Raw genomic sequence first — 25,822 nt, 5'->3', positions numbered from 1 at the left:
TCCAGTGCTACAGTGAGAAACCTTGGAGTAATATTTGACCCTGACCTGTCCTTTGGCCCACATATTAAGCAGGTTACTAAAACAGCCTTCTTTCATTTACGTAATATAGCCAAAATTGGGGACATTCTGTCTCGGAGTGATGCAGAAAAACTGGTTCACTTTTGTTACTTCGAGACTAGATTACTGTAACTCTCTATTACTGGGCTGTCCTAAATATGCCCTGAAAAGCCTTCAGCTGATCCAGAATTCTGCAGCCAGAGTCCTGACCAGAACCAGCATGAGAGATCATATTTCTCCAGTTTTAGCCTCTCTTCATTGGCTGCCTGTTGAATCTAGAATAGAATTTAAATCCTTCTCCTTACATATAAAGCCCTCCACAACCAGGCACCACTATATATCAAAGACCTCATTGTTCCTTATATACCAAGCAGAGTACTTCGTTCGCAGACTGCAGGCTTACTTGTGGTTCCTAGAGTCTCAAAGAGCCGAGCAGGAGGCAGAGCCTTTGGTTATCAGGCCCCTCTCTTATGGAATAAGCTCCCAGTTAGTGTTAGGGAAGCAGACACCCTCCCCACCTTTAAGACTAGGCTGAAGACTTATCTTTTTGATAAGTCCTATAGCTAGGGATGGTTAGCATCCCTTAGTTATGCTGCTATAGGTTTAGACTGCTGAGGGACATTTCCTGATACACTGAGCTTCTTTCTTTTTCTCTTTATCTCTTTCTTTTACCCCCCCCCCCCCCCCCCCCCCCATAACAGTGTTGCATCATTAACATGTATGTCTCCTGTCTCAGCAGGTCTCCCTGGCCGGGAGTAGCAGTTCTTGTTGTCTGTTGTCTTTCTGTCCTCTTCCCCCCACACAGCAGAGGCAGATGGCTGCCTGTCCTGAGCCGGGTTCTGCCGGAGGTTTCCTTCCTGTTAAAAGGGAGTTTTTTCCTTCCCACTGTTGCCAGTGTGCTTGCTCAGGATGGGAGATTGAGTTGGACTCAACTCAATCTGTTGGTTTCCTTATATAGGCTGTTATGAATTGGCCTTCATTATGTTTTCCCCTCTGTCTGTAAAGCGTCTTGAGATGGCATTGCCGTGATTTGACGCTATATAAATAAAGTTGAATTGAAATTGAATTGAATAATTTTTTCCCACCCCTAATAACAAATATGTTTTCATGTGTTAAAAAGCCTTAAAATCTGAGAATTATTGTTCATATCATAGCCTTACTTTGACCCTAAATTGAATAAGGTGCGTATGGATGTTCACATCCTGTTGAATGCTGAAAGGAAGTGCGTGTTTGTGTGTTCAGTAGTTTTCCTCTAAATGGTACCATTTAACTGAAATAAAGAAAACTAAACTGTCCCTAAACTGAGTGAGATTTCATGTTGACATGGTGGTTGCACATTATCTGATCATTTTAAGCCTATTTACGGATCACCGTGTGTAGGTATTAATTTGTTTTGCTGATACTTACCTTACATGAATACGTTGATGCAGTGTTATATAAGACTGCATTCATTAGAATGAAAGGCCGGTCAGCCAACAATGTATTTTCTCTGATCCGCTGAAAAAAATCAATACTGTGTAACTGAGTGCAACCCCTTTCTATTATCAGCTGGAACACAAATAATGATCTCACAGGAAAGCTACTACACCAGGTGGAAAGGCTGTGTTAAGATGGGTTCGTTTTGTCATGTTAGAGCAATGCTATTAACACTGAGATAATAGCATCAGCGCTCTGGCTCTGTTATGTAGCATATAACGGAGCTTGTTGGAGGGCATGAACTGAGACTGAAAAGGTGTGTGAGTAAAAGCAGCAAGAAGGTTCTTTTTATGGCAACTGAATAAAATGAAATTCTGTTCTGTGTGTACAGCCTTTTATTCGTGTGTGCAAACACCGGAGAGGCAGCAGGATGGTGATAAAGATGATAATTCTGGTCATTTTCTTCCCCAGCTGGAAAGGTAGCCTTTCAATTCTGTTGGAATAAATATGTTTGCAGAGTTTATTTCAATACACTGCATCGGTAAAAAGCCCCTCATTTCTCCTTTATGATGATCTTCACTGTGCAAAATAGGGGTTTTGTAGTCAGTGTGTTACCAGTTTGATGAATAGGAATCTCTGAGCTGAATGTGAACAGTCTGCACAGATAAGTAAAGTCATTATTCAAATAATTCAATACTTAGACTTATAAACAAGAACTCAATTTAATTTAGAAGTTGTTGACCACAAAAAGGCTTTTGCTTTAAGATTTGACATAATTTAAGTAGCAGGCCCCTCCCCCTCCCTCTCTGCTGTGCTTCAGCTCTGCCTCTATCGCTTGTTACACACTCCATGAGAAGCAAGAACTTTGTTCTTGTTCTCGAGGCCTTGAGAAGAAATTGACGTCATTTTGTTCTCGCAGACGTGTTTAAAGATGTTTCTCAACACATCAGGCTGGCAGAAGTTTTTTCTTGTTTACCTCCGGGAAGTGTCCTGTGATTGGTAGGACATTTAAGGTGGGCGTGGTTAACGGGGAAAAGCATAAACCGGAAAGTTGCTGCTTCCGTGTTTTTGCTGTTGCAGGTAAAACAGATTGTTTTGATAAAACAGCTGATTGAGGTGCCCCACCATGCACAAAGTTTCTTTTTAAATATGAAATAACTGGGTTCATTGCACATGAAGCAGACATCGTTGCCAGCAGTGATCCCGCCCTGCTGCAGATGAAACTTCTCATGGAGGATGAATGGACCAGATGAAAAATGTTTTTGTTGTTCTTGCAGCAAAGTTCTCGCTTCTCGGGGAGGATGTAACAATCTTAAATCTCCTCTCTGCAGAAGGGACCGTAACCATGGTAACTGTCGGCGATGGTCACTGATTAGATTTCTCCTGGTTTTTACTGGATGTTTTCAGTCATCCAGTAAATTGTGGCCTGACTATGGAAGAGAAGATCATTTTTGTTGCAATCAGTAAATTCTCCACTTTGCTCCTGTAGGGGTCTGCTGAAGTCAAAAAGGCCATTAAAACCATCAGATCTGTTTTAATAAATCCTGAATTAATACATGAAACTTTTTACAGCCTCAGATGAAAAAGTTTCAGATTTTATCTGATATCCCTGAAATGTTTTTGCAAGATTACATCCGATTTACTAACTTTATATCTCTGGTTTTATGTCAGTATGGTCTTATTCTTATGTTTTACTTTTCCTCTTCGCTGCATTTTTATTCAGTCCCCTAAAGTTTTTGATTAAAATGTGAGAGGAATGATTCAACTTCATGGCACTGCTTTTATTTTTTATTTTTTTTTTTAGCTTTGACTGCAGGTTTTTAGGAACAAACTAAACAGGTTCGGATACTTAAAGTCCAAACTAAACTAAAAAAAAAAAAAAAAAAAAAAAATTTGAGGGAGATTTAAATCATCAGCAGCTTCTCCCAAGCTGTAAATAGAACTTTTTCTCAAGGTTGCTCTCTACTTTCTCATCCTTAATCTACACAAGAGTGAGCATCAGTCTCTTTTCCTGCTCAACAGTCCCCACCAGATATCCTCCTCCTCGGGGAAGACAGGTACTTACTGTAAGGGATGCAGTGTAGTTAGTGTTAACATGAGAGTATAATTTGCTCCACTGGTTGTGTTTATGTGAGCTTGGAAGATTCCTCATATATCTCAACCTTATGGCTGCGTTGCTGCTGTAACATACACAGAAACTGAGATGAAGAGGACGTATTTGTTTCCTTTCATCAGGGATATTGTCGTTACTGGGGTTTATTTTTTTCTCTCCTGCACTGAAAAGTGTGTTTTAGTTAAGCGCTGTGTGCCCCTGTAGGATGGATAATTATAGGTGGATGCTGTAGGTCCGCTTGCATAAAATCTGTGTAAGATTTATTATGGTGCTCAGGTTATACAACCTGCTAATTGCTTTGTTAGAGGAGTGTGTGTGCATGCTTGCCTGAACAAAGTGGATATTGGATCATTACTCTTGAGCTTGTGCGCTATATGAGCCTGTGTCTGCGTCGTTTGCTTCATTGCAACGTGTGGGAGGATATTTGGCATCGGTGCAAAGCTGGGCTCGGCTGGAGGGGCTTCCATTCCACCGTGCATCAACTCAATCGCATTACTAAACAGTCGAACGGATTTGTTTGGATGAGCCGTGGATTTCTGATTGACTAAGGTGAAGGGTGATGCATCTATATGAGGGCGAACGGCGTGTGATTCACAGGCTTATTCTAATCAGAGAAGCAGAAAATCAGTGATCATCAAGATCACGGTTTGAAAGGTGATTTAACAGCATTTGAATTTAATGCTCACAACTGGGAAAAAAAAAAGGTTTAAAAGTGAAAACATTTCTTAAGAAGATTTTTTGACACTAAGCGTTTGGCATCCAGGATGTGCATAGATGAAGAAGGAATATAGAAATGCACAAATAAACGTCAGCCTTTCAGAAGTTATAAACAGTTTTATCAACAAGATCATGTGCTTTTCTCTTGAATATTTACATTTTCTCCATCTCTTTCCTGTCACACAGAACCCTTAGAAGCAGCTTTTACAAAAGCACTCCTATTTCTCATAGCTTAGTAGTGTGTGTATCAAGCAACAGAAGGTTGAGTGGTAGAAAATGCCTCTATGAATAGATCTCTTGTATATGATGGGCTTTTGTGTCAGTCATTCTGAATCTACACACTTATCTCAAGACAGTTTTCACTGAGATTCAACAATTATGCACTGAAGCATTCATTGCAGAACAAGCGAACTGTAGGTACCAATTTCACCAGCAACAGCCTCGATACACTGAGACGCTGTTCAGCTACAAAAGGTGCTGTGTACAGATATTGCTAATGTAGGAAATGACTAACCGGGGTACAAGCACGGAGTCACAGAAGTAAATTACAACTTCTCATCACAAACTAGCTTCTGGAAACTGCTGAGGGCTACAAAACTGAAGGTATAAAACCTTATAGGAAGAGCAAAGGGTGGCTTTTCCCTTCAGATCTGCCCACCGCTCAGTCCTAACAGAGATGCTCTGACCTTGACCAGACACAGAATAAGTGAAATTCTCAAATTACCTCCACATCTCCAACTGTCCTCATGAGCAAAACCAATTTTGGAAAGAGGTGCTTTGTTAGAAGTAAACTTCCAGAGAAATGGATTAATGCAAATTCCCAGACTTTGTTACTCATGTGTGTGCGTTTGTGTGTGTGTGTGTGTGTGTGTGTGTGTGTGTGTCTTCAGAGGCAGGTTCGAGCAAGACGTGGAGAACGGCTACCATCAGTATCCTGACACCTGTCACGGTAAGACGGAAACCTTTTATTTATCCTCAGCATAATCAGATCTCAGTGACAGCAGGTGCAGTTGATTGTGGTTTAATAAAATTAGGATGGAAAATTAGAGGATGTGTTTATTTCAGCTAAAGAAGCAACTCTGTTCATAAGGAAGCTTGAATAACTGTTTCTCCAGCCAAGCTCCCAGTTGCTCCCGACAGCTGTTTATTTGGATGTAAATAGAAACACCAAGATGACTAATCAGACAGTCCTGGTCTTATCAGAACCTCTGTAGCTCCGTGAACTACACTTATGTTGTCTTGTTTCTGTCTTCCAGACATCTTGGCAACCACTCGCCGACAAAACACAGCGCTTGATTCAGCGTATGGTCAGTGGAAGTGTCTTTGTTTATTCATTTATCTGCTACTCCTGATTATGCTGCTCCCTGCTGAACACAAACCCCTGATCCCTCTCTTGTTCCCACAGAAGTAGTTGCTTGATTTTACTTTTGTTGTTGTTGTTTTTTGGAGGGGGAGGGGTAGGTATAGTTTGTTTTTTTTCATATATGGGAGTTTGAGTTTAAAACCTGGTTCAGATTGCTGGTTTTTACCATCACACATACTGGTAATGCAACCTGCTTTCATCCCAGAGAGTCCCATTGTGCTGTTTTGTCAGGTTAAGTGTTGCTGTCCTGACAAACTAAACCAGTTAAAGCATTTACTGGCAAACTGGTTAAAAAGCAGTTTGTCTGTGCCGTTATTAACACCTTTTCCCATCATGCACACTGTTTACTTGCAGTGTCAGTCAGTTAGGTTAGGTTTAGGCATCACAAGTACTTAAGTTGGGTCTTGGAAAGTTTAAAACTTTATGTTCATCATTTGACAGTAATACCCATCAGTGGAGGAGTTGGAAACTGAAGGAGAAGGCTTTCCTCTGCCGTTATCTCTGATTTCATGTAAACGTGACAAAGCAACAGCATGTGATGCTGTTGAAATGAGAACTGGATCTTCATTGAAGATTTTAAGATATCTCTGTGAAGGTTCTCATTCATCAAGGTATGTTGAGTCCAGTCGTTTGGACGGGGTTTAGTTTCATGAAGGTGTTTTGTTCTCATTCGGGTCTGATGGAGGCAGAAGCCTGAGAAACCACCGTGTCAGAGACTACGACCACCGTTCACTCACCTGAGGCCTCATTAGACTCAAGTCCTCTGGACAACAGTCAGTCTATGGCTGAGGATATACTTGCATTGTAACCCCCCGTTTGCAGAGGCAACCAGCTCCATTGTGAGCACAACTTTTCATATACTTGCTAGATACCAGAAGGTTCCATTAGTGACAGGTTTTTCAGGACTACAAAGAGTTTGTGAATATTAACTAAAACGCATGTCGACCATATTAGAGGTGAGTCTTTTATAAATATTGAGAACACAGCAGGAAAAAGAAAGAACTGCATCATAGATGGTAGATAAAACTCTTCAACTCAGCACAAAGTGCCTTGTCTTAGAGACTTTCTGTGAGTTGTACCCTCTAGGTCCTCTTAACTGAAGTTGAGTAAAATGGGGCAAATGTGTGGCAAAAGTTGTGCATAAATGATACTTCAAACTGATGAAAGAAATGCAAGGTAGCTGAAATTATCATTTATGTACATAATTAAAAGTATATTTTCCATCCTGAAGAGACCTCAGGTGAGTTAAAGTGCTCAACAGTGAACATAGACTCTAAAGCAGGAGTCTCGAACTCCAGTCCTCAATCCAGCAGGTTTTCATTGTTTCCCTGTTCCAACACACCTGAATCAAATGAAATGAATCAAACAGCTTATTGCCAACGTCTTCACAATGACCCATTCATTTCAGTCAGGTACGTTGGACCAGGGGAAACAACAAAAACCTCCTTGATTGTAGCCTTTGAAGACTGGAGTGTAGAGACCCCCCTTCTCAAAGCATCACTGGTTTGATAAGTTATTAACTTTTCCACCATCTCCATCAGAACTAAGGAAGCTCCTCTAGATAAAACCCCCAACAGATGATTTGACTCAACCTACTGATGATGTTAAATAAATTCAAAGTTCATAAATCCCACTTCTTTGACAGTAAAACGTATCTGAATCTAAGTCACTGAGAACATGAGGTTAGATGCTGCCTGCTAAACACATTTCTCAGGTTTTCAGCTGGAATAAAAGACAGCCCAGTAATGAGACAAACGGGGAATATTATTCCAAAGAAAAAAACAAGTGCTTCTTTAAATATCAGTGCACAGCATATTGAGCAGCCACGTACTCACTAAGTGTGAAGGGGTCGGATTCATTTAGCTATGTGCCTGCAAAGTAACAATGTGGGAGATTACAGAATCTTTTAGCAATGCGGCTAAATGGCTGGAGCCTCTTCTGCCTCTTAACCAGTTTGACAGTTTAAACATTGAAAGCATTGTGTGGAGCATCGCTCGTCTGATGGACCAGAAGCTCCGCTGGCCAACCAGCCTAATGCCCTGTATCAGGAAAGATCATCATCCCTGTCACGTCCCATTACTTCACCTGTCAGCCACGCCGAGTGGCTCCTGGAGGGGCTGGAATAGACTTGAAAAAAACCGCCGCTATGCTGGTCGTCTTTCAGATAAGATTGAGAGGGTGGGGTTGGATTGTCCAACAATGCAACATCCTCATCAGCTTTTATCTACACGACTGAAGCAGCGGCCTCAACTTTATTAGGCATTCTGAAGACTTGTTCAAAGTCAGGCTCATTTGTTACTGAACAAATTGCAACAGAGAAAAGCTAATAGCTGCAGCCGATCCAAGATGGTGATCAGCGTTGGCGCTGAGCCCATCGTATCGAAAGATGCCATCCATTGTGGCTCAGCAGACCCATTTACATGGTCTGTCTTATCCTCTCAACAGAGAGCACTTTGTTTGTCAGAGGCTTCGCCCTAAAGCTGCACAGCCCCTCAGTGGTCTGTGAAGTGTCCCTGCTGGAGGAATTGCCACTCAGCTGGTAGCAAGACTTGATGAGCAACCCTACTGTGTGATCCTACCGGGTTCTCACCGTCCTGATGCTTCACAGCGGTGTTTGAAATTCTCTACATGCAGTCAGACTGCTGATTCACACCAAAATCCTTTTAAGTCTGTCCACTAAAGATCAATTATCAGCTTTCTTTGACAATAAAACACCCCGTATGTCAAGTAAAGCCGCTGTCACAGACGACGCTGCCTCCCGTTCAAAAAACACACCACAGACAACGGGGTTCGTTTTCTCTTCTTCCACTTTTCTGTCACCCACACAATTGCAACAAGCAGATGGAATGGCGTGACGGCATCAGTCTCTTTTTTTTCTTAATGTAGTCCTGCTTGCACTTCCACAAAACATCATCTAGATGCTTTAATGAAAAAATGATGAAGCTGTGGAGCTGTTGTCTGGCGTGCTGAGCTCAAACACCGAGCACCCTATGGTGTACGGTTTTAATTTGCCCAGCACAGATGGTGAAGTGACAGGACACCTCATTCAGAGTCAACACTGTCAACTCGCTCACAGTGAGCAGGAGAACGAGCACTTTTCCTCCAGCCTGTGTGAACTCTGCCGAATGCTAACATTATGGCTGGCTTATTAGCACATGAGCACAAGCCAATAGCAGCATGCTGCTCGCTAAAGTTTAAGGACAACAGAGAGCTCATTGGGCAATAAGGATGTGGAGAGTGTCATCATATAAATATGTTTGATAATCCAAAGCCTGTAGCAGCTCACGCCCAGCGTGTTTCTTAGCGTCCAGAATGTTATGTTTGCTGCTCGGCTCAAAGGTTGCAAGGTTTGCTGTGAAACAGCACGGGTAGGAAAAGGACTGTGCAGGAAAAACACATTATCTAACCTGCCGCCAGTATCTATGTCCACTTATCATCATAGCAGATGATGAAGAGTTGTAATTGTGGTCATAGTTTCAAGCATTTAAAAAAAATAAAATAAAGGAGAAGGTTTGGTAAAATAAACCAGAGAGGCAAGGTTAAAACATTACTGAGTCGGTTTAAAACAAACACCAAAGTCAGAGATTAAAAGCCACTTTTTTTTTTTTTAAAAACTTAATGATTCAATTGTGATTTTTTTTTTTTTTTTTTTTGTGGGGGATTTTAACATCTTCTATGAAAGTATTGACACACAAAGTCCAAGTGTCTTGGTGAAGTTAAAGGTGGGTTTAAGCAGCAAGTAAGAAACAGTTCAGTTGTGTGTGTGTGTGTGTGTGTGTGTGTGTGTGTGTGTGTGTGTGTGTGTGTGTGTGTGTGTGTGTGTGTGTGTGTGTGTGTGTGTGTGTGTGTGTGTGTGTGTGTGTGTGTGTGTGGTGGGGGGGGGGGGGGGGGGGGGGGGCAATGAACCATTAAATTAAAGACCCAACATTATGCTCATTTTCAGGTTCATAATCTTGTTATGGGGGCCCACCAGGGGAGGGTTGTGTGCTTAAATGCACAAACATTTACACACTGTTTACTGTCCATTGCTGCAGCTCCGCTTGTAACTTTCTGTGTGAAATGCTTCATTTTTGTCTCTTAAAAATGTCCTGAAATGTCCAACGTGTTGGTTAGCTGATTCTTAGTTTGAAGGTGTTCCAAACTCGACACCGGCTGGCATCATGTAAATGTTTTTCTGCGTGTTATCACTATGTCAACGAAGAAAAGCCTGGACTGTGAGTAATGCAGCGTATTGTGTAAAAAAAAAAAAAAAAGTTATAAAAACAGTAAAACTTCAGGGGGAAAAAGAAAGTATAACCTTTGCTGTCAGTTCTCACCCTGTTTCGTATCATTCCAGGGACTATATGTTCACAGGTGAAGGTTTTCTGGACTCATCCACATTTCTCTGCAGTTGATTCTCCAGCTGGTTCCCATTTCACTAATCACTCACTCTGTTGCCCTCCCCTCCTCTTCCTCCTCCTTCCCCCTTCGCTACAACCACAGGGAAGACCACACCCACAAGCGCCAGCACAACCTATCATGGGGCGGCATTCCCAAAGGAGGCAGGTGACTCTGAAAGAGGTACAGGTCCTGATCGCCCTCCCCCTGTGGGGGAACAGGGGTCACCTGACTCAGAGCCAATCAGTGTGGAGATGGAGGGTAAGGGGGAGGGACATAAGTCCCCATTGAACTGTGACCTGCAGGGGATTGCACTGCTGGGCCCCGATCGCTTCACTTTACACCGCTAACCAGACTAACTAACTAAAATAACGCTACTAATGTTTTACTATGGTGCAACAGTTTCCCGTGTTGAGCACGCATCCCTGCTCCCTATCATTATCAGCCCCCCCCCCCCCCCCCCCCACACGCTGGAGGCTGACCAAACAAGCCCACCTGATGGCATGCGTGCTAATAAGTGGGAATGTTTTTCCAGGGTGAACAACTACTTTCATTAGCTAACTAACACTTAACCTGAACGAATGGCAGGACGTATTGCTAATTAATTTTTATCACTTATATACCCCACAAAGCAAAACTTAATTTCCTTCGCTGCCTCACTCGGAGCCCATTTGGTGAGATGGAGAACAGCAACACACACGTTTAGAGACAAACGGCAGTCCACGGTGGTGCTGTAAGAGCCAGATGAGTTCAGTAACTAGAATGATGCTGCCGCCACCGTTAGCTCAGCTGCACATGCTAATGTGCTGAATTCAGCAGCTATAAGTTAAGCACATTTGATTATGTAAACAGAAGCTGCGCTGGCTTTAATTAACTCCTCAAATCAAGTGAAAGAGTCTAAACAAGAGCGCTCCCACATGCCCTTTCTTCATCTTTTATTTAGCTCATCAGCACACAAATGTTTCCTCAAGCAGACTGAATGCAGCATCTGTGCCTCCCTCTAGAAAGTTTAAATTACATTTCAACTTTTAATTTAACTTTTAAGGAAAATAGTTACATTTTAGCAGCCAGCTAACACACACAAGTAGAGTATCGAGTGTTTAGGACCAGATGTTATCTTCAGCTGTAGCGGCCGTCCTTCCATGGTTTCTGTAGATTATTACAAAAGGAAATAATCACTTCAGCTTTTACTGCTCAGTTTTAATTTAACAAAAAAAAAAAAAAAAAAAAAACATTCTGAAATGACAATTTGTAACATTTCTTATTTTATGTTTAAAAAAAAAAAACAGAATTGGTTTCCCAAAAGTAAAATCCCATCTTGTTGAAGACCACTGTTTTTATATGTCCCTGATGTTTGGTTTGGTTCTTGTATAAAAACATTTAAATAGGTTTAATTAGGTTGATTAGGTTTAAGAAACAAATGTCGTGATTTTCACCTCTAAAATATACTTTAATCCACCGCTTTTGACAAATCTGCATCTCACTACCTTTCAACACAGCTGGTAAAGGTCTTTGTGACACTAAAACATCCTTTCAGAGCAGTGTGACGTAGCATCGCCAGTGGTTGTCAACAGGTGCAATAAGCAACAATGACTGACATATCAAATAAAAATCCAAGGAATTAATTAATATAAGACTGTTGGCAAACAAGCATCAAAAGTTTTTTTTTTATGTGACTACAAATTAAACAAATAACTAAAAAATATAAAGTGTTAAAAGAGATTCAGAGCAAGGGAGAGAAACATCTGGATCCGTGTGCTTCTCTAATCCGAAGCATTTTCCAGCATTTTTAAAAAGGAGATTCTTTTCATGCGGACTTGATCCAGCCATCACAAAGCAGCACAACACACCGTTGTGCGCTCCGCCTGCTGTTGCAGGCAAACACCATGTCACAAGTCCATAAATCCTCAGTAAGTAAAAGAAGCTTCTACTCTTACAGACTCACTCCGTGGCTGCAATGATGAGCTACTCAGCCTTAAATGAGAAAAGTCCATAACAAATAAATAACCATCAGGGCTCCGAGCCAGGGAGCCAAGGGACAACCAGGAGGAGAGGAAGCTGAAGGAGGTAATAGAAAGTGCAGCAAAATCTATTTCAACCAGAGACTCTGACACTACTGGTTTAATCAGAAGAGCTGGGTGGCTTGCTTGATAAGGTGGGAGAAGAGCCGGTGTGGAAGCAGCATCACTGTTCCAAGAAGGGCTCCCATCTCTCTTACTTCCTGTCCATTTCTCACCAGATATCTGCCTCGCTGTCTGTTCCTTCTGTTGGGCCTCTGCTGCGCCACATATCTCACAGCAGCCGCAAGGTGGGCCGGTAGACAACAGAGCACAGATAACGGCCAAAAATAGAACAACCAGTCAAGAAAGAAAGAGAGAGAGATATCCAAACTAAAGTTACACAACACTGCAGGCAAAAGGATACACGACAATCCAAAAGGGTCACTGTGATGAATTCATTTAGTCTTCGTTCCAGGATACATCGCTTGTCCAACAGAGAGTAAAAAACTGAACAGAACTAAAGCAGAGATCAAGCTTTCTTTGGTAAAGTTGGTCTTTTTGTCTCCAAAGCATGAAACTTGTAGATCTGAGACTTGGGCTTCAGTCAGAACAGACTCACAGAAAGGAGGATGAGAGACTTGAAAGACAAAATATTGGCAGAGTAATGATAAATGATATCCTTATTAAAATGTTTAACAAATTAACAGACAAGTAGAAGTGAGAAGCAGCGCTCTGAGCTTGAAGCCAAGAGACAACTGGGTGGACAAGAAGCTACATTTCTAAACCTGAAGTTAGTTGTCAATGTTCACCTACATGTTACATTAAATTATATTAATTTTTTTCTGCCTGTATGGAAAAGATTCCTGTTAAAGGCATCTCACGGGACATTTCTAGACATGTCCTCTTATGCCAGATATACATTTGAATCCATATTATCATCAGTATAACACAATGACTGAGGCTTGACAGCTGTGGATCTCTCTCAGCGTCAGTATATTACCTCCCAAAGTGCTCTGCTGTTGCACAGTTGTGGCAGAGACCCTCAAGATGCTGACAGTAATGGAGATACAGATGCTGCTGGCACATGACCACTTCTGAATTTCACGCCAGCTCTGCAGGTGTGAAATTTTCATGGGACTTAGTAAAAAAGCTGCTCATGAGTTCACATTCGATTCCCCGTTTTTTCTGTTTTTAAGTAATACAGCAGATCTGTCAGAATTTATATAGTATTGATATGAGCACAGTATGGACAGGAAAGGAGTATCCACCACTAACACCACTCTGTTTGATTCCCAAAGCACGCTTGTGCACATACATTATGGTCCTACTTCAAGTGCACTCTGCTTCGGTACCACTTAAAGTATTTTCAGTAGTAAGAGCACATCTCAAATATAAATTCTCCTGCTGTGAAGGGCATGTGTAAGCAGGCAGCAGCATCAATGCTGCAGATATTCTTCAGTTTTCATGCGTTAAACCGGATAAGGCACAACTCTGCTGGTACAGAGCCGCAGATATGCAATGCATCTGCTCGTCAGGCCGCCACGACATGCGAGTAACCACCCATCTTTACAGCTGATATTTGATTCTGATCCATTAGAGAAGTTCAAGTTTTATTAATTTTAGGAATAACTGGTTGATTGAGGAAGTGAAAAAAATCGCTGTGAATGAAACCAGCATTGAAACAAAACAAACTAAACTGAATTTAATGTACTATTTTACACAGTGAGGTGATTTTATTCTCTCACGTCTCATCAGAGAGCTGTGATGGTTAACAGACTTATAAGGTTGACAGATTGATCAGAACCATCCAGAACTTGTCAGCTCCAAACAGCAGCCTAACAGGTGCTGCAAGTCTGTTCAATTCTCCTGAGACTACAAAGGATTTATGTTTTAAAGAGCAGAAGAATCCTCCCAGCTGTGGAAGTCCGACATCTGCCGTACGGCCTGGAAGTGCCGTTTAAAGCATTTCAGGCTATTTAAAAGACTTAACACCAGGCGAAACTTGCAGGAGGATCTGGGAGTAGAAATAACCTTTCTGTAAATCTGCGTTCAAGGTGTCCGTACAAGATGCAGAAGGATGCTTTCAGTAAAACGGCAGCGTCTCGTTGAGCACATGAGCCATGCTAATCCATCGCATCATGTTTCATTAGCTTAGTTTTGGTTGGAAAAAAAGGCTTGAAGTGAATTACTTCCTCAGATTTTGGGAGCTGCATTATATTATGTAAATGCATGAAAAGACTAAAAGGCATGGGCAGGAACTCGTTGACCTGCTGCTGTTTAGAAAAATGCCAGCGGTCAGGTTGCACTAGAGCCGTTTCAGGCCTGGGAATACGCCCACCTCCATTTTATGTGAACACACAGAAATCTGTGCATCAGCGGTCCGGGTTTTACAGCTCTGGGTTGTTTTCTCCTGCCCTGCATTGTGATTTGACCTTTTCCACGCCTTCTGGTACGTGTAGATGAACTAGTGTGGGTTGGACAAAGAAGTCAGATTAGCAGCTAATTTATCAGACGAAGACGAGAAGATGATGATGATGAGGATGATGGAGTCAAGTCAAGCGGTTGTTTTTAGACTCATTAAAGCCGTGCAGGAAGAGAGCAGAGTGAACTCAGTCTGAACCTTTTCATCAAGAAGGGCTGCTGTCCTGGGGGGGGGTGAACTTCAAAAGTTCACAGAAACAGACACCGACTGTATCATCAGTCAGCTCTGTCTATCCCCTCTAACCGCCCTCGTTATGTCGGGTCAGAAACTTCAGGTCACAACAGAGAAATGGAGACAAATTTGTGGAGTTTTAGAAGAGAGAATGAATCCAGGTCCTCTTAAGACTTGACAGGATGGTGGAGGAAGTAAAGTCAGAAATAAACATGTGAATAGTCGTCCTCTAACAGTGACGTTATGGATAACACAAGACTTTAAAGAAAGAAGAAAAAAAAACTTGGAAATGGAAAGGAATGTCATAAATGAACAGATGGTACACATTCGTCATTAATTAGTGATCATGTGACTCCAAATAGCAATTATCCTGTTTTATTATCACTGCATTTGATTATAATGCAGTTTTTTTTCTCTGTAAAAAAGAAATAAATCTTCATTTCTTTGCTCCTGATGCTTAATTTTAAATCTTAAGGTTCAAGTTAAGGCTGCATCTTCAGAAAAGGCTCATTAATAGTTAAATAGAGATTCTAAAGCTTCACTTAGTCTGTCCATCTACGATGACACGCTAGCTAGCTGTTCCTGTCTAAATTTATTATAATTCACCTTGATGTGCTGACACGCACACACAGCCTTTTTATAAACACCTCTTTTCATGTAAGGTTCCCGTTTCCACTCAAATTAACTATTTTTTCCTCTTTCCTTACTATTTTTTAATATTTATTTAGGTTTCTGCAGGTTTGGCAGCTCATGAAAGGCAAATTTCTTTGCAATCTATCAACTGAAAAACCTTTAAATAAAAAGCATATAAATCCTGTACACAAAAGACCAAATAATATGCAAACACACAAGTGCAGATATATGTACAAATATGCAAAATATGAATTGTTAAATTGATTAACCAAAATGTTTTACATGTTTGGTGCAAATTACAACCTCCAATATAAAACAACAGGGAATGAATTCTGCACTTTTACCTTTAACTTGCTTGAATTAATGTTCCCATCACTGTAAAGAAAACACCCCAACACTATTGCAATAAGCTTGCACTTGCTCCACGTTAAACAGGCCAGTAAAAAAGGTTGTGTTGCTCTGCAAGCACACAGAGTAACAGAAAGCTCTAATCGCCGTCACATCGCTACATTAATTCAGTCATTAAGCAGCTCGCAGAACAGCGATCTCCCTCAGAAAACCGCAGAAAGCGCCCTCGCTCACCAGCTGCCTCTTCAGATTTTGCAGATATCTTAGTTTTTCTCCTATATTATTCAGCAGAACACCGTTGTAGAGCATAATTTAGTAGATTTCATTGTGACGTTTCCTCACACCTCTCCTCCTGGCGTGCCTTTCAACTGATCGCCTGTTGTTTCTAACCGTGACATGCACCACATCACAGATAGACACTCTTCCGCTCACTTTCACTAAATAAATCACCTTTTATTTTTCCTTCAAATAGGGTTTGACTCAACACCCTGAATCATTGTGATACTTATAAAAAGCTAGGCAGAAGTAGATCAGTCTTCTCTCTGCTCAGATCACCAACAGTTTAGTCGTTATCCAGGAAGTTTAGCATGTTGCTATGGAAACAAAGCTGATGATGTGTTGCAGAAACTAACCTAAAAGGCTTTAAACATACTTAGAACTGCTTCACTTTTAAGACTTTTATTCCACATCACTTTAAAATTCAGCTCCACGGGCCCCACAGTGATCAAATCCCCCCTACGCCTAAGTCCCGGCCCTTCGCCCTAACCCCTTACCCTTTACTGTCTCACTGACCTCTGAGGAGTGTTTTTCCTACTTTACCTGCCTGTTTTTTCTTTTTCTTTCTTTTTCTGTTTTTAGTTGGACTAACTCTTTTAAGTGTACCTGCCTCCTTTGTTGAATTCTCTTTCACTGACCCTCTTCATCGTCTTTATATGATCTGCCTCACTGAATTTCCAGCCGGTGGCTGAAACTGTGTGCAGGTGTTGCAGTGGCCTGCACGTTTCTCCATCTCTTAAAGCAGCAGTTCACTCCAAAGCAAACACAGCAACGCAATTATACATACTTTTTTTTATTTAAGCAAAAGGTTGGCTTTAAACTAAAAGTGTATTTGAATTAAATATGGATTTCAGTTGTTGGGTAGGGCATAATTATATACAGTTTACTACTGTTATTGAGTTACAAAAAGGTACTTTGGTGTGGACTGTCTCTTTAAGTTGGCCGGCGAAGCCCCGTTTCTTCCACTGCCTCCTTTTGCTCTTCACGTTTATTGAAATGCAGCAAGAGATGCATTGGAAGCCTTTTTGCCTGATCAGCCACTGAATGGCAAATAAACAGCTGCTCTTTTTGTTTCTGGTGCAACTGCATGTAAGATAAATAAATGATGCATGTGCTTTCTGTAGTTTTAATGGCTTGTAAAGTCACATATGCACATTTGTATTATACCCAAAATATTTATAAAGTTTTTGACATTGCATATCTTTTCTAATCAAATTTTGGGATATCTATCTCTTAAAATTTCACCTTTCCCCCACATTTGCATTGGTTGAGCAAATCCACAGCTCATTTTATGTTTCCTTATGTGGAATAATTTTCGAAATCTTTGCTTTGTGCAAATGCCTGTGAGAAATGCATCACATCTGAGGCTGCAGTAATGGTAGAGATGGATATCTTAAAAGCTCAACAGGAGGGAGCCAAACTGCATGGAAGGTGAAGAAATGTGTGTTTTTTTTAATTAGGGTGATTTGGCCTCTAACTAAACAATGTGATTTTTAAGTTTGAGCTAAAATATGATATTTAGCTGCTTTATTGGAAAGTAATTTGCATGCCCCACCTCATCAGAGAAACTTCTTCAGTTCATCTGATGAGAGTTGAGTCATCTTTAAAAACCGTCAAATTGCTTTTTATTCAAATATTTAGACTAGAAAAGATGCTTGTTAATATTTTTTTCTCAAGTCTCATATTTAAAATTGAAGGACTTAATTCAGTGAGATTTAGATTATAAGATGTTAGAAAATGTTTCATTTGTCAGTGTGCAATGAGAAGTGTAATAATGTGTTTGTTCGGTTTGCATTAGCACACCTGGAATGAAATGCAGTGCTCATTACAACTGCTTTTCATCTGGAATAAATCTGTCGCGTTACACCATATTACCTACACACGTGCGCATATATTTAACTGCATCCAATTAGGAGAGCACTGGGCTGGAATATTATGCAAATTCCTAATAACCAGTGTACATGATTGAATTCACTTAATCAACAACTGGGACCCTGCACACATGCTGCCTATACACTGTGTGTGTTTTTGTGCAGACACACACACTGACACTGATGCATTATGTTCCATTTGCTAACTATGGCTTTCAGTGCACAAACATCAATTAACAAAATCATCAAATTGCGAAACCTCCAGGGCGGCTCTGCTTTTCATCTGGATTTGAAGAAGGAAAACAATGCTTCTGTTTCAGTCTGTTTCAGTTAAATTGTTTTTGGTTGTTTCTTTTTTTTTTTTTTTTTTTTGGAAGTGTAGAAATAAATCTCCACCATTAGCAGGGGAGATAACACTTGTGCGAGAAGCCTGGGGCTATATTGTCTCATCGTCTTGTCGTTGGGATGGAGGAGCCATTAATAGAACAATTACTCGCACTTGTGAGCTCATAGAAGCAGAAACTAATTAGGGCTATTTTGGAACATCTTCACTTGATGAGGAAAAAATAGAACACAAGTTGCTCTTCAAGTTTCAGAGGACTTAAGCACACCCCTGAGAAAAGCCCTGACACGATGCAGAAGTCATGCACAAATGAAAAAGTTGCTCCTCCAAATTCTTTCCCATCTGACTTTGAAAGTGTTAAAAGCCGTTTCGTCTTGGTAATATTGAAAATTCCACTTTTCTAGAGCTCTTATGCTTTAATGTCCTGCAGAGATGCAAAAATCATTTTCTCACAACTGAGCAAGTGTGAAACTTCAAAGTGTTGAGATTAGAAGTAATTGGTGTCATGGTAAAAAAGCTTATGGGTGCAGTATCGCTAATGATTTAAGAACTTGCAGAGACAGCAGCCATTCTTAAAAGATGTCGTCACTTTCATTGCAATTTGTTTTGACTTAATCACCTGCAGGAAATAAAAATGAGTAAAAACTTGAAACTATTAGACATTCTTTGGTTTCCTTCATGTACAAACCAGCAGTAATTAGCATGACAGGGCCCAGGCGTCGCTCAGTATAACCTGCCTGTTTACATAACTTACTGCTCTGTCTATTTTTAACAATGTGGATGTAATCACAGAGCGCTTCTCTTCCCGCGGCACTGTGGAGGAGCACCAAGGTTGTTCTTAAAACATATCACAGCTGCTGCACAGAACCAGGCTTCAAAACCCCATCAGAGTGCTGGTGTCTCACTCATCCCCATTAAATCTGGCTGGTTCTCCTCCTGCCCCCCCCCCCCCCCCCCCCCTCCTCTGCCTTTATATCATCTCTTCACACTTCTTACTTTTCTTTTTTACTCTGTTTTGCTCTGTATTTCATCTTCCATCCTTTTCTCTGCTCTTGCTCTCCGGTTACCTGGATCTTTCGATCTTTGCCCTCCCCAACCAAGGTTGAATTTTATCCCTTCATCTTCTCTTTTCCTCTGGCTGTCACCATCCTTCTCTTTCCTTCCCTCTCTTTCTTCCACTCTCACAGCCCATCTGTCATTTTACCTTTTGGCAGACTTCTAGATCACTATAATAAGCCTTCGCTGCGCCAAAACCATGTTGAGTTTGACACAGAAATAAAACGTGATGATGTTAGAGAGGAGCACTGACTCCGCAGCCAGTTAAACATTGTCAGAGTTATAAAATGAGCAGAAAGCGAAGTTGATCATCTCGATTTTAGACTACAATTTAACCCAGTAGGGAAACTTAAAAGTAATTAATTTACTTAATTTCACCCCAATTGAGACATTTAGCTCTGCATTTTAGCCATCTTTAGATACACTAGAGAGCAGTGGGCTGCCATGTTTTGATGTCCAGGAAGCAGTTGTTGAGATTAAGGTGTTTGCTGACAGTCTCTCCAGATTCAAACCCACTTCTGTGACCACTCCACCATCTTTCTTCCACAGGATCATTTATACACAGAATGTGCAAGTGCAAACGGCATATTTTTAGTTTCCAAACCCTCATGAAGTATAGTTTCATACCAACTCCTGTGCATCATCTAGCTGTGTGTCAAGTAGTTGGAATGATTCACAGAGTATTCATTTCACTGTGACCAGTGGCACCATATGTCCCACATACCCAGTGATTGAGTCATTCAGCCTGCATGAAACGTGTTGTGACAGGTCGCACATAGACTCTGGATTTGTTTACCTCAGCTGCGCATTTCACCTCCTGTTGTGCCACTTGACTCATACCCCTGAACCATGAGGAACACCTCAACGGGTCTGTAGCTACAGTCACGGAGGTGGGCGTCAAGGTCCAGAGGGACAGGATGACTCACAGGTACCAAGAAGCCACAGGGGTAACAGAAAGCAGACTTTCAGCATTCGTTACAAAAGCCACACACAGCTGCCACCAGGTCATCGATCAGCCCGCTCCAAAAAATCCTGGAATCATAGTCATGCTGCAGTTTGTTTAATGAGACTTGAAAAAAAAATTAGGTTAACAGGCCCAGTGCAGCATCACATTTGATAGCCTCTCCCACTGGGATTACAATTATGATTTATAGCTTTTTAATGTGGTCATAAGTAGAAGCAATCATGAGGATAAATGGCTGCAAATTGAGAAGTTTTAATTAGAATATCTGTTCAAAGCATTATTTCCAGAAAGATTATAATGGACCCCGTTATCTGCAGTAGGAAAATGGTAGCAAAGAAGTCCTCAAACGAAATGTCGTTATAACGGTGAGACAAGCTTCTGCAGCCACACCTGTTCAGAACTCTGCCTTCATGACGTGAAAAGCTAAAAGAACTGGACACACACCAGTAAATTAGTGTTTAGTTTTCTTAAAAGTGTAAAAGCTGATTGTGTGAAGCATATCTGTACAAGTTTCACATGTAAAGAAAAATAACTATTTTCATTGCATGCCTACATCATATGAGCACCATAACAGAAAAGTGTTCTTCCCATTCGGCTGCCATTTGCTCCTGTAAGCCTCTGCACTTTGTATTTTCACCTTTAACACACCAAGAGAAGGTGGCTTTTTTTCTCAGTCAACGCATACACACCACCAAATTGGCCCTCCAATTTCTGTGGTCCCAAAAGATGAACCAAAATGCTCCAAAATCCAAAACACACCGGGCTTTCTGCTACAACAATGCCAGGCACCCAGTTTGTTAACCAAAAGTACTTTTGACCAGAGGTGCCCAAACATCTGTATCCCACCTATAATGATCAGCCATCCATCCATCCATCTATCCATCCATCTTCTGCCGCTTATCCGGGGTCGGGTCGCGGGGGCAGCAGCCTAAGCAGGGAAGCCCAGACTTCCCTCTCCCCAGCCACATTTGCCAACTCTGCGGGGGGGATCCCGTGGCGTTCCCAGGCCAGCCGAGAGATGTAATCCCTCCAGCGTGTCCTGGGTCTTCCCCGGGGTCTCCTCCCAGAGGGACGTGCCTGGAACACCTCACCAGGGAGGCGTCCAGGAGGCATCCTGACCAGATGCCCGAGCCACCTCAACTGGTTCCTCTCGATGCGAAGGAGCAGCGGCTCTACTCTGAGCCCCTCCCGGATGACCGAGCTCCTCACCCTATCTCTAAGGGAGAGCCCGGCCACCCTGCGGAGGAAACCCATTTCAGCCGCCTGTATAGATTAGCCAGATCTTGCAAATCTTTTTGAAAAAATGTCATTTAATCTGAAAGTTTTCGGTGTTTTTAGATTGTTTGTGGCACAACAGGGAAGTTAACCATTTGATTTATTTATATTATCTCCTTTTTTGTCTTAAAAATTAGAGCAATAAATGTAAATTACAGGCTGCTTCTGAGTGGGTTTATATATTCATATCAGTTATGAGTTATTCAGAGAAGATATCCTTAATAGAGATGATTTGGAACAAAAATTTGTCATTATGTCAAGACTAGGTCAGTTCATTTCAAGGTAAAAAGAAAAAATATGATCAAGTGTAAATGGAGTTAATGACCCTATTCTTTCTTCATCATCATTTCAAACATCTCATAAATTATCATCAAACCTGATTTAGACATTACTGTTTTCTGTTTCCTTCCTCAACAAAGCTTTCATTAGCCATTCGATTTTCTTGTTGGCACACCTGTACTTTTCCCTTCTTCCCTTCTTGATGCAGCTTAACCCCCCCCCCCCCCCCCCCCCCCAAACACGTTCCCATCCGCAGGCTAATCAGCTTTCCCAGAAATTGTCATTAAGGGCGAATAGAAGGGTCTGACACCACAGATGGCAGCAGCTTTTTGCAAATGAGCTCTGATTATGGGAGGTGGCAGGTTTCACTCTTTTCATCATCTCTGCCTTTCACACCATTAACCAAACACAGTGCGAGGGTCACAACACCTGAGGACATTTGCATGCTAGATTTACTTTGTCTAAATAACCTTGAGTTCTGAGTGCATGGCTGCACAGACCGTCCCTTCAGCTTCATTTAGAGAAAGTATGACAACCTTATTTGAGTCCATGTTGGCAAAGACGCCTCGCTCAGTTAGCTATTGGAACAGACCTGTTATTTTTGGCCTGTTCATCATACCAGGTGCTCTCTCTCCTGATCCTTGCGTCGAAAAGCAGACTCTGTGAAAATAACATCAGGCTCCTGCTGCTTTGCTTCCATCAATATTTAAAGCTTTAACTCATCTCAGGACTGATTTCTCTCTGACTGGGGAGCTCTTGGCCTCTGCCAGTCGGAGGGGGAGCTCAGGTCCTAGAAAGAAAGGTTGCATTGATCTATGAACAGTTAAAGGAGAGGAAGCCAAAAGCTTAGTTCAAACACTTCTCCCATGCTGTTTTCTGCATAGAGAAGCCTCTGTAAACACAACCTGTCTTTCCCAGCTGCTGCTTGACCTATATTGGCTGTTGAAGTTTTTTTTTTGTTTTTTTTTCATTTCCCTCTGGTTTAAGCAAAAGAGCATCAACTAAAATGCCTTTTTTCTGTTTTAAAGGTGTGAGACGACCCCCAGAGCTGGAGAGGACCAACCACAGTGTCCATTACACCCTTCTGATAGCTTGTGTTTTGGTGGCCTTTGTTCTTGGAGCCTTTCTCTCTGGCTTCCTGGTCTCGTGCTACTGTAACCACACAGGTCACAAGACCAAGAAGTTGTCAAAGGATCCCGAAGCCCCGATTCCACATGCGCTGTCACTGCGCAGCCTGGCCAAGCTTAATGGCCTCCTAGACAGCCAGAGTAAGGAAGACAAGCTGGAGGTGTCATCCCCAAAGATCTACAATTCATTCTTTACCAACAGCAAGGAGCATCATCCACCAAGGAGAAATGGCCATCACGGAATGACAATGGGAGACTTGGTTCACCCTCATCACCTCCATCACTCCTCAGAGCTGTCTGGTCTGCCCACACCAGACTCTACCCCAGAACTGCCTATTAAGAGCATGAAAGCCTTTAAGAACCAGTGGGAAAAGAATCAGAACTGCAATAATGCCAAGGAGCCGAAGTCTCATAACATTGGCTCCAGGCCCAGTTCTGCTCTGCTTCCCCAGCAGGTATTCCCCTACTCCCACAGCCTGTCCAATGGGCAGCCCATAGTTGGTCACCTGCATCCAGATGAACGCAAAATCCACAATGTTGATAGAATGATTTCGCATCCATACCATGGTTACTCTCAGAAGGTGATGGAGGTAACCTCGCTGGATGAGCTCCTGAAGCACATCCATGAAGCAAGCAGCAGCAAGAACTCCCAGTTAATGAGCCCATCAGGTCTCATGGCCAGCGGTGGTGGAGGCCAGCTTGCCTTTGCCAACCGCATCCAACCTCAAATACCTGAGACAGAATCAGCCCCTTACTACAGTTCATCCACTTTACCCCGGGACAGTCTCACCCGCCGCATGGATGTTCCTCCTGACATCCCCTCACACCATCAGTCCACCCTGGAGAGGAGGCACTCCTCCCAGCGTCACTCACTAATTGCTGCAGCCACCAAAATGCCTGGTGCTGGTGCAGGTGCAGTAGGAGGAGGTGGAGGAATGATCCCCCGCCAGCACAGCTTCAGCCAACGAAACGGTGGGCCCCACCAACAACCTCCCCTTCTGGCTCGGATGAACTCAACAGGCAGCGCCTGCGAGGTTCACTATCCTCTCATCCCCAGTGGGTACCTGACACGCCAGCACAGCTATAACGGAGAGCAGCAGGAGGTCCAGCACAGGGGTGCTATCGTCCGCCGGGCGTCCTCTCTGAAACCCGATGTCCCTCCCAAGCCTCTGTTCATACCTGCCACATCCCCGGTCAACGAACAGGGAAAGTTCAACTACTGAGGAGGAGAACTCCTGGACTAGAGGGCGCTGCCCTAATCGAGTCATCTTTAAGGAACTTCTCTTAGAAGAAATGCTGTGGGTTTGAGGTCGCAGACCTTCACCCGAAAACACAACAAATTATTGTGGCAGCCAGTTTCACTGTGGACAAAAGCCTCAACCAAACTTATTTCCGCTTTCCTTTTTCCTTGTGTTACTTTTCCTTTCTTTTCTTTTCTCCCAAGGATTATCTTTGTACCATATTGGTATTGTTCAGCTACTTGCTTATTATTGAACCGCTGACTCAGGTGACATGATGCCACCTTGTTTAATTAGGCTGCCGCTGTCCTCAGTGTGGATTTACAATGCAACTTTTTTGGACATGATGATGTTGGACAGCCTTGACACATCATTCATGTTGAAGACTCTGAAGCCGAAGGCTCCTGCAATGCTTCAGTTCATGCTTTTTGCTTAAACTTTTCAGATGTAGTGTTTGTATCCAATCCCCACCCGACCCACCCTAGAATGTGTTTATATTATGCATGTGTGTGTATATATATGTGTGTTTATATCCACACCGTATATGTATACATATACATATGCAGTATGTGTAACCTGTGGTGAAAAGTCAGCAAATTCCCTTGAAAGTAGAAATGTCTTTGCCTTATTATACTCTTTCATCTTTGGGCATACCAAACGATCCCCAACACCCTAAGACATACCTTTGGGATAACCAAATCATGCACTTCATCAACACAATTTACTTATTTGGCCTAAAGACCTTTTTTTTCATGTTGATACAACAAAGGAAATCCTTCTATGAAGCAGCTACACACACCATTTCTTTTTTTTTCCTCTCGTCTCAACCGATGTCAAGTCAGAAATGACGAGTTTGGGTCCATTTAAGTTCCCCAAGAATGTTTCTTTAAGATTGGTGCTTCACAACTATCGGTTCAAACATCCTCTGCAATGGAAAGAAACATTTTTCGACCCAAAGAGGACATGACAAACATCCTAACTGGTGTTATGAGAACAAACATGAAACAGAACAGACTGCAGTTATTATAATTATTAACTTTGTGGCTATTGGTTGTAAATAAAGGAATAATTACTAGCCAGATTTTAACTGTATGTGTAAATGTGTGCCTTATTTAAAAATAGTGTGTGACTTGGGGATAGGGGTTAATGCAAGGGGCTGAGATGGCTACTATGCTACAGTATATTGTAGGTAGGTATTTGACTGTTTTTTTCCCCAATGGTTGTCAGTATGTGTCATGCAGCATATATTCTAAATTTGAGGAGTTTCATTCCACCCTCCAAAAAAGGCGCAGACCTCTCATTCATTGTGATAAACCAATGACTGAGAACATAATAAATGATCCATTTGGATTTGTAGTAAGTATGTTTCATTTTTTAATCATATTTGATAAAAATATATATATATATATATATATATATATATATATATATATATATATATATATATATATATATATATATATATATATATATATATATATATATATATATATATACACCTTTCATTTATGAAACAATAAAACCTCAAAAACATGTTCCAAATTGATGCAGTGTTTGGGAGTGAAACCCTTCTTTTTTTCTTTTTTTTTTTGTTGTTGTTTTTGCTTTTCAATCCCAGAAGTGCTGGGTTAGCTGGTGTACGGCCCGAGATTGCAGACATTCAGGTTTGACTTGCCTCTGTTTTCTTTTAACCTTCCCCTTTTAGTACCTTTTTTT

General features: G+C 41.7%; 1 protein-coding gene across 4 annotated transcripts in view; it reads left to right on the top strand.

Annotated features, from left to right (window-relative positions):
• sema6cb (semaphorin 6Cb) overlaps positions 1–25,464 on the top strand; it is a 166,432-nt gene extending 140,968 nt beyond the window's left edge. For 3 of the 4 annotated variants that reach the window (XM_079240098.1, XM_079240096.1, XM_079240097.1), the window contains 4 exons: positions 5,194–5,252; positions 5,560–5,610; positions 10,149–10,304; positions 22,770–25,464. In XM_079240098.1, the coding sequence (XP_079096224.1) occupies positions 5,194–5,252; positions 5,560–5,610; positions 10,149–10,304; positions 22,770–24,091 (1,588 nt within the window). In that variant the 3' untranslated portion in view covers positions 24,092–25,464. The remainder of the gene's footprint in view (positions 1–5,193; positions 5,253–5,559; positions 5,611–10,148; positions 10,305–22,769) is intronic. The other variant, XM_079240099.1, reaches the window with a different exon arrangement.
• The last annotated feature ends 358 nt before the right edge of the window (positions 25,465–25,822 follow it).

This window comes from Telmatherina bonti, assembly GCF_933228915.1.
Source record: "Telmatherina bonti genome assembly, chromosome: 5".
NCBI lineage: Eukaryota > Metazoa > Chordata > Actinopteri > Atheriniformes > Telmatherinidae > Telmatherina > Telmatherina bonti.
This window is presented reverse-complemented; position numbering and strand designations above follow the sequence as displayed.